Here is a 13,340-nt window from a genome sequence, read left to right on the forward strand (position 1 = left end):
ACCATGTTTGCCTTGTTGCCCATAGAATGTTTGCCAATCCTAGGAAACAGACTGACTGTGCTAAATATGAATCTTTAAGACACAAGTGTTCTTGTCACAGTAGGTCACTACCTCTACTATTTGAAAGTGTTTTTTCCCTGCAGATTGCCCGTCTATATTTCTACTAGATATTTTCTTTCTGGTGGAAGGTCTCACATAATTTGGGGGGGGGGAGGTTCCAGAAGCCTTGGTTCTTATGGAATTTTTCTTAATACTTCCTTTTGGCCTTAATGGATAAGTGTTACAATAGTATATCCATGTCATATTGCAGATGGCATGCAGTATTTAATTCAGACATTCAAAAGTACTTATTTTATGCTTATTACAGTGAACTATGGTTTTTTATTTTTTTAGGTTGGCACTTATCTGTGTAGGTTTTTTTTTCAGTTTGCAATTTCTGTAACATAGTAGACTATTGTTGTCATATTACAGTAATACCCTGAACATACGCGATTCGAGTGGCGCAAATTCACAATAGCACGAACTTTTCTTTGGAACCTAATTAATTTCCATACGCAAGTTCTTCAAAATAGTGCAAACATTTGCAAATCCTCCAGAATCACTGCAAAAGTCATTGTTTAATTTATTATGTAAATTTTTAATTCTTAAAGCTTTTCTGTATAAAATCTTTATTAAAAATTATTTTTGTACATGCATAAATATGACATTCACAAGATGCACTATCCATTCAGAAAGTTACTGCACTTTTCAAAGATGATATCCCTCCACAAAATTTGTTTAATTTCGGAAGTACTACTAGTATACTGCAATTAGTAAAGTTTTCATGCTTTGTTGACTTTCTGAAGTACATACTAGTATACTACAATTAGTAAAGTTTTCATGCTTTTGAGTTTAAAATCAGTATGGAGATTCTGTGCATGCCATTTATATTTTTTTTTAAATATAAACAAAGGCAGTACAGAATTCAGTGTTTGCCACTATATAAGACCTTCATGATCAACTAGTAAAACATATGAGACATAACAGAGTTGTCATTTTGTAAAAATTACTAAACCTCGGAGAACAGTGCTGGTACAATCTGTATGTACTGTGTTATGTAATTACAGCACATACAGTTAATGTACTTCCAGATGTGATCCCATTCGCACTTTATAAAGATGATTGATACCCCTTCAGAGTTTTACCTCACATGACGTACATTTCTCTCTCTCTCTCTCTCTCTCTCTCTCTCTCTCTCTCTCTCTCTCTCTCTCTCTCGCTTCTCTCTCTCTCTCTCTCTCTCTCTCTCTCTCTCTCTCTCTCTCTCTCATAGTTAGCCCTCACACTGATACATGATTTTAAATAATTGAATTTTACCTTCACCCTCTGCAAACAGTATGTATGTACATTCATGTTTTCTTTATTTCATTGAATTGTGTACCTTCGTTATAACAGACTCATGAAATTTACCTAGTGACACAAAGAAAACTTTTTACTCAGGAAAAAGAAAATGGCATCCCACGAATTAGGGGTAGCATTAGTGTACGTATGAAAATGTCTACGTTTGTATGCAGTAGATACTGTAACTATTTTTATGCCAACCAGTTATTTTTTTGTTAAGGGTAATGTAATTCTAAGCCCTCATTCCGCGGTAAAGTAGACTATGGCAGTTGACGTTTTCCTAGTTATTTTACTTACCGAACAAGAATTTAAAGTAATATTTATTCGGACGACTGTAATTAACCCCCAGGGGCCAGTACTAAACACGGCGAAATACATTGGACGCCCCAATCCCTAGTGGATGCCGTATTCGCGGTTAAGTTTCTTGCAGGATAATTCTAAAGAATAGTTCTGCACGGACTGCAAGGAACATAACCGCGGATACGACACCCACTAGGGATTGGGGCGTCCAATGTATTTCGCCGTGTTTAGTACTGGCCCCTGGGGGTTAATTACAGTCGTCCGAATAAATATTACTTTAAATTCTTGTTCAGTAAGTAAAATAACTAGGAAAACGTCAACTGCCATAGTCTACTTTACCGCTGAATGAGGGCTTAGAATTATCTTGAAGAGCATTTTTAAAGACCTTGCCAAACTTACGCGAAACTTCCCCTTGTGCTAGGGAGTCTGGAACCTAACCTCGCATAAGTTTGGGGTATTACTGTAAGTCCCTTCCCCATTTAAGTATTCCCTATTTGTTAAGTTTTCCCTATCTGCATTACTGTACTTTGCTTGACATTTTCCTTAGGGGGAGGGGGATGTATCTAACAATTTTGGGGTGGTTCCGATAGCCTTGGTTTATATAAAATTGTTCTCAAATTGTTCTTTTTGCTTCAACAAAAAAAGTCATTTACAATACTTGTCTAAGTAGATTGGTTTTATTTTGAACTTTTTGTAATCCAGTTACTACAACAGTGTTCTGTAACTGACATTCTTTCATTAAGGGTGAAGGGAAGATTTGATAAAAATTTTATAGGAACAAAGTTCATGAGAAGTGTTATTTATATTATGTACTAAACTGCAGATGGCTTGCATTATCAAGTTCAGAATGCCAAAGTACTTAATCTGTGCTTCCAAAGATTTCCATATCTGGTGATACGTATTACCTTATCATCATTAAACCTGTGGTATAAAATATTTGGTTAGCCTTATTTTGCTTCCAAATAAGGTGTATCTGGATCCAAGTGCTTGCCTTCAATAAATAGTGTTTTGAGACTCAAAATCCCATATTTCATCCTTTCATTTCATTATCCTATGTTAACCATGGTTCAGTGGAATAAAACATCATACAGAATTCCAGAGTATAACCTGAACAATTTTACTTTGTATGTTAAGGAGTTTATTATTCTTATAAGGAAACCTGTTGGTATAATTGACCAGTGAAATTAGATTGTCAAGAATGCAATGCAAAGAAAATAAAACTTGTCTGAAGGATAAAAATTATATTAAAGCTGATAGTCATTACCAGGATGTATAAATTAACATGCTAGCTCAAAAGTAATCAGCTCACTGGTTAAAATATATGTATACATGTATAAAGATAAAGTATATACATTAATAATACTAAAAGCATTGATTTGTACTTATATCTTAATACATAATGTTCTCAATCATCCCCTCAAGATCATCATAGTTGCATTAAAATATTGGAAATATTATCATAACAAATTTGTCTTTAAAATGGTAAGATGTCATTTTTAAGAATAATCAAAATATTTTCAGTATTTGAAGTGCAGTGCAGACTAAGATTTCCATAAAATTTCCCAATTAGTGGTGAACATTTATAGATTTTTTTTGTATATAGCTATGTACAAAAATGATTTTAAAGACTTAGACTATTGTACTAATTGATAGTGAATGTGTATTTATCCATAATACTCTTTTATGAAGCTACAGAGATTTGTCTTGTGTAACTTTAGACGAAGTTCATAATACTGTATCTGAATTAACTGGAGTTAATAGTGTTTATCATTTGTTGAATTTCTTTATTACAGTTCTGCTAAGGACTGAATTCTTTGATAGAAAAATTTTTTGTGTGTCCCTCTGTAACTGATATAAATACCCATAATGAAAAATAAGTAGTAACTGTTGTTAGGGCAACTTGCCTATCAGATTAACTCATCCTCCTGACTGCTTGAGGATAGGCTAATATTCTTAGATTGTTGACTCCCTGTCAACACACTTATGATCAGTAAGTGTGTTCTTCATTTCGTAGGGTTTGAAAGCATTTTTTAGCAAGTTCATAAATATTTCTCATGACTGTTATGAAATGTAATTTCATGTTTTAAGTGTGTGGTACTGGATATGTATACATACAAATATACATGTAGAGTATATGTATTTATGCATATTCTCCTACACCATTCAAACATATAAGTAGTAATTAGTTCAGTCCCTGTAAGAAAAATTCTGTAATGGACAAAGAAATAGTTATTTTAACAAAAGTTTACAGTACAGTACGTATGTCATATTAAGTTGGTTTGAGTAAATTTTAGATATTTATATAATTTGGTTTCCAGATACGTACTTTCTTGCATTCATACAAATTACATAAGTAAACATACATTAGTACATAGTGATGTTTAAATCCAGGCAGGGTAAAAAAACTCTACTTCAGATCCAAAAACTTACTTCAGATTCCAAAAACTTTAAAGTATAATTTACATTAGTTGCAAAAGTTTAATGGATTTCATTCCATTTGTCCAGTCATCAGTATAGATTTTAGATGTGTGTGTGTGGCAATAGATGTACGTATTAACTCATGATTGACTGAAAAGCGATGTTTCCGATATCGTTGGTTTATTGTGATAAAAATGCAGACTATTTCATCAGTAATACATCTGAATACTTGCAGTATACAAAGATCCTCACACCTTCTTATATCAATCATAAACATACCAATTTATATCAGTAATATAAATTTATTGACACAAAATCCCCGATAGGTCAAGAACTCTTGCGAACATAAAAATAGTAGCATTTGACATTAGGGAGAAACAGAGATAGTATCTATAAACAGCCACATGTGTTTTCTCACACCTGGAAAATGGTTAAAAATTCTTGACACAATAATATTAGAGAATTCAATACATATGGTTGGAAAGCTTGTAATGTCCGATTGTGTTAATTACTAAAGTTCTAACATTGTCATAAAGTAGCTAATGAAAGATGCCTAAAAGATCTCTTGAATCACTGGATCTATGTTGGGGCTGAATAAGAGTGATCGATGTAGATGACGCAGAAGTTAACTTGTTCAGGATTTTGTCCATCAGACGTCGGAAGGTCGCACCTGAGGTCTGAAGGCTGAAGCAGCTGTAGTTGAAGGTGTACATACCAAAGGAGTGATAATGGCAATTTTTTCTGTCCTCAATCTTCATAAATATTTTGGTGCCCTCCATCTGGTTTGTTATGTTGGCTTTTTTCAGAAGTAGAGTAGGTACCTGTCAGGTGCTGTCCTTACGTTGAGTCTGGTAGAGGCCGCAGGGCCACTATGTGCTGTCAGGTTTTGGTAGGGGAGATGCCCAGCGCTGAAGGTTTTTGGCATAATCCTGCTTGTTCTATGTCCTGGAAAGTTTTTTTGATGCGGACAGGTTTTTTGGGGCCAAACATCTGAAACGGGCATGCAATGGGGGACTTTCGGTGACTTGTGTGGTTTGGATGTGTGCTTTACAGGTTTGGTCAGGTTGTGTTGCAGGTTGTATTTAAAATACCTCCAGGAACTCTTGTAGGAGGCAACTTATCTTTGGTGCTGGAGTTGGAGTGTGTGGGGCTAAGGGACCGGTTGTGTGATAATTTCAGCGGTTCGCCACTGGCAGTGGACACCTGTAGTGCTTTCCAAGGTTGGATTGGGGCATTCATGCAGGTTGGTTGGCACAAACTACTTGCATGTGCTAGTGTTGACCAGGAACTCCGTATTTGGTCTTTCGTCTGTGATGAAAAAACATGTGGAGTCCTTTTGTCTGTACAGGTGCTCCCCGGTTATCGGCAAGGGTTCCGTTCCTGGCCAAGTGCCATAAAGCGAAAGTTGCCATTAAGCAAAGCATGAAAGTTTGAGGGAGTAAAACATACTTATGACGCTCTTATTGCGCTTCATGGCACCAATAAGCGGTTATCGGTGCCATAAGAGCACCATAAGTGTCTCAGCACTATAAGAGTGCCATAAGTATGTTTTACTCCCTTAGGCTTAAATGCTTTGCTTTATGGCGCCCCCAATAACCGCCAAGGCACTCCATTGCGTCATATGGAGCGCCTGCTATAGTGGATGGGTGGCTTATGGCGCCATAAAAAACCTTATTTTTTAATATTTTTGAAAAACGCCATAGAGCGAAGCAGCCAATAACCCGGGACCACCTGTACCTGGAAGAAAGACAGCAGAAAGCAGGCTCGTTTTCTCTTATGAAACAATCAGTCTCCCCACCACTGATGTTTATTTATTTGTGCTGCCCTTTTTGCACGTTTTTTGACATGCGGCAGTCATAGTTGTATATTCAGCCTTCATTCCCGAACCTCCAGTGGTAGAAACAAATGCCCTTGGGACGTTCTGTTTTAAGCTTGTACTTGGGTTTGTTTTTCCACCTGAAGCTCGTGTAGCGGTGTATGGGGGCAGTGGGACCCTCTCGATCGCTTTCAGTCTCTTGTGTCAGTCTACTGCTGTGGCTGTGGGATGGCTGCTGCTATGGATGGTTGTGTAGGCTGATTCGACTTGTGGGTCAGGTGGACAGCATTGACCATCTTCACAAAATCGGTGAGGTTCATGGTTTGCATTTGGGATAGCTGCGACTGTTTGGCGGGGCAATTTTGTGAGTAGGACTTCTCTAACGAGGTCCAACAAAGTCTCTGGGGAACCATCTGTGTCAGGGATTGCAGCTAAATGCTGAAGTTGCTTGGAAACATGTGACAGCTTCTGGTCATCTATAACTGCCTCCACATTGTCTAGGAACTTCTTTGCTTTGAGGGCAGTCAGCATGCTAAAGGACAACCTTTAATTATTGGTCCTACATAGCTTCATAGGTGATGGTAGTTTTTTGGCTGGCGTCGCAGTTCACAATTTGTTCAAAGAAGTCATCTGGCAGGAACTTAAGGATAACGTCGGCTATGGAGGAGATCTTGTACCTGGAGATGATCTCCGCTTTGGAGAACCAGACCTCTTAAGTTGTGAATGGTGGCAGGCAAATGTTTGCTGCTGCTGTGGTGGTGTTGCTGGATGGGCTAGTGCTGGCAGTGTCGGTCATCTTTGTGGTCACCAGTATAACAAGGCAGAGAGTAAGAGGCAGAGTCAGTGTATTCTGATTTTACACAAAATCCTTGACAGGTCAAGAACACTCATTTGACATTAGGGGGAGAGAGAGAGATATCTATATTCAGCCAGATATGTTTTATCACACCTGAAAAGTGGTTATCAATTCTAAATACAAATTAGAAATAGGATTCAATGCATATGGTTGGAAAGTTTTATGACACTTGTCTAGTTCCATAAAATTGGCGATTTATGGTGCCATAACGGGCCGAGTTTCGGTTATCGATGCTGTAAGGTGCTGGTAATAGTTATGGTGCCATAGCATCCCTAACATAGGCACCATGAACCGAAACTGTGCCACAAAAAGCTGAGTTTTGGGTAATGACGGTTTTCGCTCATCAGCACCCCACCGAGATCGGAACCCCTGCCGATAACCGGGACTGACTGTATTTCCTGCCAATCATGAGTGACCCATCTGCACTTGCTGTATCTTCACCTGTGGGTGGACAAATGAATTGAAACCAACTAGTAGTATAGTGAAGCATGTCACTATCTGAAAAAGACTTGCTTGATTACTTGAATTTTCTAAATATAGAAAATTTGAAATAATTTTTATGCTCCTTAAATAAAAGTTCTTTTTGGGGGGTAAATACTTAAAATGGTGCAGTAAGCCATATTTCACTTGATAAAAGGACTGGAATAATTCTTTCAGGTAAGATTTCATGCTAGTAAAGGAACCCACTCTATACATTACATGTCATTGTCATTTGATTACTAAGCACGCTGGAGCATTTGTAGGTTACCATTTTGAGTGGCTGTGCATAGGCAACATCCAGGCTTTAGACATTTGTTTTTACAGGCAAAAGGTTATTGTGAAATTATTTTTTAAATTGATGCAATAAACATGCCTCATACAGTGTTCATTCTGAATGGCTACTTTGGAGGGGAAGGGGATCTTCCAGATTTTAGCTTCGTTTTTGGCTGGAGATAGATATACAGTGTAGTAGTAGCACTTACATACTTTATAATCTCAGTGGACTCCCTGGGGGATGCCTACTATAAACATGAGTAAAAGATGAGTACTACTTGGCAGAAACTTTTAGGTGGTAAAGTGATTAGTGATGAGGAGGAAGGAATAGAAGAGAAAGATGGATAATGTTAATCCTGGTTAACTGCCTGCTAACTTCCACCACTGATACTTAGGAGAAAATTTTCACACCAAATGACAACCATGAGATGAAACATGGTGAAAGTTGGTAGGCATTTCAAACATGATAGGCATCTGAGTAACATAAAACCATCATTAAAGGTAATGTCTTGACCACACTAAGATTGACCTTAGAAAAGGCACAGTTCTTGTCAAAAATTTAAAGATTTATTCATGACAGACTTTTATACGAATAAATTCCCTAGTAAGTTGCATGATTTCAGGGAAGTTGGCTTTCTGTAAAGTCTTGTATGAAATTAAATTTTGATGAGCAGTTCCTGGTATGCATGTAATAAGGAGTGCCCATGTTGATGCAGAAAGTCACAAGATTCATGCGAGTATCTCTGAAGAGAGCCATGCAAGAAATAAGGCTGCCGTTGCAATGCAAGACTTCTAATAATAGTTACCGATATTGAAAGTATTAGTGTACACCTGATTGTGAAAGTTGGTATCCTGATTAACTACCTCCATGCAATTGTCCATAATCTATTCCTCTTACACATGTGCAAATCCCTAAATATATATTTAAAGAACCTTTATTTTAATTTCATATACAATTATATTTTTTGAGATTTTGACCTTTTGGGATTTCCAATTAGGGGTCATGAGCTTTTGGAATTTCCACATGAAGAGCTGTGGTATTTTAGGCTGTCCTTCAGGATTATGACCGAAAAATTTTGAACTTGAAAAATAATGTTCTACATGGAAGATCCAATTCTCTTTGGGTCAAAAGAACAGTTGAACCAGTCTTGGGAAAGCACTTAATAATTTGGAAAGTGTGTTTTACATTCAGACCTATAACAGACTCTCTGGACAGTTAATGGCAGTGCAATCCTGCATGCATTGCTACCATAAGGTGCTACTCAGCTGGCCCTTAGTACCTTTGTATGTATACACTATGGTATACAAAATAAAGTTATTGATAAACTTACAAGTCTCTCTCTCTCTCTCTCTCTCTCTCTCTCTCTCTCTCTCTCTCTCTCTCTCTCTCTCTCTCTCTCTCTCTCTCTCTCTCTCTCTCTCTCTCTCTCTCTCTCTCTCTCTCTCTCTCAAACTGGCCCATAGTACATAAGTATCCTAAAATATTTTATTACCCAACATGAAAGTGCAAAAATAATTTGGATTACTAATGTTTCCTTGCGATTGTAACTAGCTGGTGTGTTTATTTTTTTTATTTTTTTATTTTTTTTTTTATTTATTAATTTTTTTTTTTAACAAGCTTCAATGTGTGAATATTTCTGTAGTAAAAAGTTCACTAACAACAGTCAAATTCTATTGACATAATCCTTATTGTAGGTAAACTAATTTTCAGGGTTGTTCTTTGTACCTTATATTAATATAGTAGTAAAATAAAGCTGTAAGCCTCAAATGTCATTGAGATGCCATCACTCATAACAGTTGGGTTACTTGTGTGACAGGAAGAGACAAGAGTTCGTATTTTATGTTGAATGCATTAATTCCTAACTAATAAGAGTTTATCGAGGACATTCATAATTTAATTACTAAGCACTGAATGGCCTTTGCTGCCCCGGTGCTTGGTGTTACACCTAAACTTTATAAAACCAACCAACCAACCATAATTTAATTTTACTTTTATATTGTAAATGTGGTTCTTCAAGTATTCATGATGTTCATGGGAAGAACTGCAATGTAAGATTATACTTTGAAACACTTTTCCAGTTAGCATAGCTTGAATTAATTTTTTACATGTATAAAATTAAAATACAATATGAAATGGTCATTCAACTATATTTTTAGTGTCTCAGTTCTGACATTAATTTTTCCTTTCCAGGAATCTCTTGCTTCAATTGGTCAAGTAGTCAGCCATGTGGGATCAGGGGGTACCTCTCCAGGGACTGAAGTGAGTGACGCTCCTCATAATTCTCTTCTGTCAGAACTTGATACATCATATCGCATCCTCATTGAGAAATATGAAGCTTTGTTGGAGGCTAGAGAACAACAGCAACAAGCTTCTCAACATGCAACATTAAATCATGGAGAACTGGTTCATCCAGGGGTTGATGATATGTCAGGGCCTATGAGCCTAGTGATGACAGATGGTGTTATGAATAACCAAACTAGCTTGAAATGTCAGCGCTGCCACACATGCACTTGTGATCTTAAACCTAATGTTGCAAGACCAAAAAGCAACATGGAGGAATTTTCTGAGGTAGAAACGTCCTCATCTGGTTTTTCAGATGGAGAGTCTCGTATTAGTAATAAAGCAACGCAGACTGGAGACGAATTGATTTGTCGAGAGATTTTTGAGGATTCTACTCCAACACCAACAGTTTCAAGCAGATGTTTAGATTTAAGTTCCCCAATAAACCCTTGTGATAAGAGGTTCCAGGCAGCTCCAGAGTATAAGAAACTTTTCCAAGAAATATTTTCTGTTTTAAAGAAAACTGTGGATGAAAAAGATTGCCAGAATCAATCTTCAAAATCTGGTAAAACTCCTCAGTCAACAGAAGCAGCACCACCTGTTTTGGTTGAGATATCTCAAATTACTGTTCCTGAACAAGAAAATGATTCCAAAGTTGCTAAAGAAGAATCAAACCCCTCACCATCAGAAAATGATAAGATGCAGAAGGTTAATGAAATAAACAAAGTTGAATCCTATTCTGAAAATATTGCTACTGAGCTCGTGTTATCTGCAGATAACTTGCTTCATTCAAAGCAGACATTAATAACAGATGAAGGAAATGATTCTAAGTCAAAATTTATTGAAGGTTCTGAAGAACAACGCATAACTCATAAGCCACCAAGGCCAGATTCACTGGATTTAGGGGGAAATGGTTCACGGTCTTCAAGCAGGCAAAAGCGAAGGAGGCGTCACCATCATCGTGTGCGACTAGACTCTCTGCAACAGCAGCAACAGCTTCAGGGTCAATATCAGTATACACATGGCACCCAAATTGCCAACCATATTCAAGGACAGTCAAGCCACAAATTCATTAAGAGGGACAGAGATCATTATCATGCACATCACAATCCAAGACAGCAAGCAGAGGATTTCCCAAATCTTCAATCAGAAGGTGAATACAGCAGAACACGCATTGTATACAATTCTTCGCGAGGAAAGTGTGAGCATCATAGTAGGTCACGCAAGCATCGTGATCGCACTAACAATAGTCACAGCCAGAGACATCAGCAACAGAATAATCACGATATCAGTGAACAAAGCAACCAGAATGATTATCAGAGATATCAAGGAAATGAAACAGAGCCAAAAGAAAAGACTACTCCCAAGATTAATTACCCATCTGTTGAAGTAGCTAAACTGAGGAAACTAGAAATGACATATGCTGAAGCTCTCAAAACATCATTTAGCAGATCTTATTATAACAGGAGATATTAGGCAGCTACTGACAATTCAAATACAGTGACATATCTTAAGTCTCAAGTATTTTACTTATTCCATACAATATTACTTCTTGTAAATGACTGTGGCCAATGCGTTTTTGTTTCTGTTTTTATGTATATTGAATTTGTAAATAATATTGTATATATTTGTTGGTACACTCCTTAGTGTATAAAAAGATTCAATGGAAAATATTTATTTAGTGTGCCAAGTAATGTTAATATTTTGCAAATTTGTGTCCATATTAGTTAGCTTTTATTTCAGTTTTGTTATGTATATCAAATGGTTTGATATGGCAGTCTGATGAATTCAGCATTTTGTTATTGTATTTCAAAATATCCAAGATGACATCAGTGCAAGGTCTTGGACTTCAAGTATTTACAAACTTTATTTTTTTTTATTTTTCCTTTAAGTCTGAATAGAATAAGTGTTGGCTCATTGAATAATCAGTTTAGACAATGCAATAATGCCTATAGCTTTAGTTAATGGTGGACAGTGATTAAACACTACCAGCAAATCAAAGAAAAGAAACTGCTTGTAACTATAAAATAAAAATGCCAGCTACAGAGAACTGTACTATTTAGCGTGCTAAATTGGATAGATATTTTGGCATCACTTAACTTTCATGTCCACCAACATAATTAACTACAAGTAAAATACTTTGGATATACAAAAACTGTATTAATATTAAATGATGTTTGCATTTATAGTCAACTAAGAGACTTAGCAGTACTAGAGTGCCCATAGTCATATTTGAATGGGAAGTTTTGTAATCATTATAGCAGAAGCAGAACTCTATACATTGTGCCAAAGCCGGCAGAATTTATATCTAAATGGCCATATAATACTTCATTTATTAGAATATAAATTGGTTCCAAATTTGATGACAAAGATATGATATTCAAACCTAATTACTTGTAAAGAATGTCTAGCCTATTATTTTTTCAAAGTTTCTGTCTAGTCGATTATTAAAAAAACTTGTGCATATATTTTTAAGGAATCCTCGGTCACACTTATGTGTTACGGATTTTATTTGTGTTTGTTTAAAGTGCAATATTAAAGGTTAAACTTATGCCCATCAAGCTCTATAAACATTGATGTCAAATTCATCCAGAAATTTTATGTCTGGTCTAAGTGTATGATGATTTGTTCTTGAAATGGAAAAAAAATCTTACATGGAAATGTGATAATGAATTTGTAGGCCTGTTTACGAATACAAGTAGGCCTGTTTACAAATAAATACTATTTTAACTTGAAAAGTTTCCCTCATCTTTTTCTCTATCTCTGTATCAGTGCTCTACAAAGAAAAGTTTATTGTAAATGTAATTAACTACTGTGTATGTATGTATTTATTTGTTGGCAGAGCTTCCTACTTCTATAAGACAATTATACAGGTTTTGGATTTTGTTCATAATGTAATGCTGGTTATTTTACACAGGAATCGAAAATCTTTTGAGCAAGTGTCATGTACATTCATAATGTTATATCTGATTTAACAGTTGGGTTCAATAAAGTCCTACCCTCAAAATATTGCTTGGTAGCAGCCCAAAGCCTTGTATAATAAGATTAAATAGTTGTTGTCATATAGCTTGCCTTGAAGTTCAGGTAGCTTGTTAAGTAGGCTTTTTCTGGACAAGGAAATAAAGTTTAGCTGGTGTGTGTTGTTTTTCTTCCATGACATTAACCTTGGCAATTGTAAAAACTGATATCAAAACTCGTTTCTCTAAAATTAAATTCAACCGAACAACTGAGCAAGTACAGAATTTGGAGGAGCAGATTTTTCTTTTAAAAGTTGGATGATTGATGTAACTAAATGATCATTCATGTTTAATACATACATATTAATGATAAATACATTTCATGTGACTTAATGAACAATGGAATGTAAGCTACAGTTTTCAGTTTAGAAAGGTAAAATGGGAATAATGAAAAAGACCGCATTTGAACAATCTTAATGATTTCAATGTCAGGAAGGTTTGATGCCAGGAAGAAACGATAGAAAAGTTTTGATTACAATCCTGGGACTTAACTTATTACATAAATTACCAGTCCATTCA

General features: G+C 36.1%; 1 protein-coding gene across 6 annotated transcripts in view; it reads left to right on the top strand.

Moving 5' to 3' along the window:
* Positions 1-12,940, top strand: part of LOC135210723 (uncharacterized) — a 94,930-nt gene extending 81,990 nt beyond the window's left edge. For all 6 annotated transcript variants that reach the window (XM_064243519.1, XM_064243523.1, XM_064243518.1 and 3 more), the window contains one exon: positions 9,715-12,940. In XM_064243519.1, the coding sequence (XP_064099589.1) occupies positions 9,715-11,280 (1,566 nt within the window). In that variant the 3' untranslated portion in view covers positions 11,281-12,940. The remainder of the gene's footprint in view (positions 1-9,714) is intronic.
* The last annotated feature ends 400 nt before the right edge of the window (positions 12,941-13,340 follow it).

This window comes from Macrobrachium nipponense, chromosome 4 (genome assembly GCF_015104395.2).
Source record: "Macrobrachium nipponense isolate FS-2020 chromosome 4, ASM1510439v2, whole genome shotgun sequence".
In the NCBI taxonomy this organism is placed as follows: Eukaryota; Metazoa; Arthropoda; class Malacostraca; order Decapoda; family Palaemonidae; genus Macrobrachium; species Macrobrachium nipponense.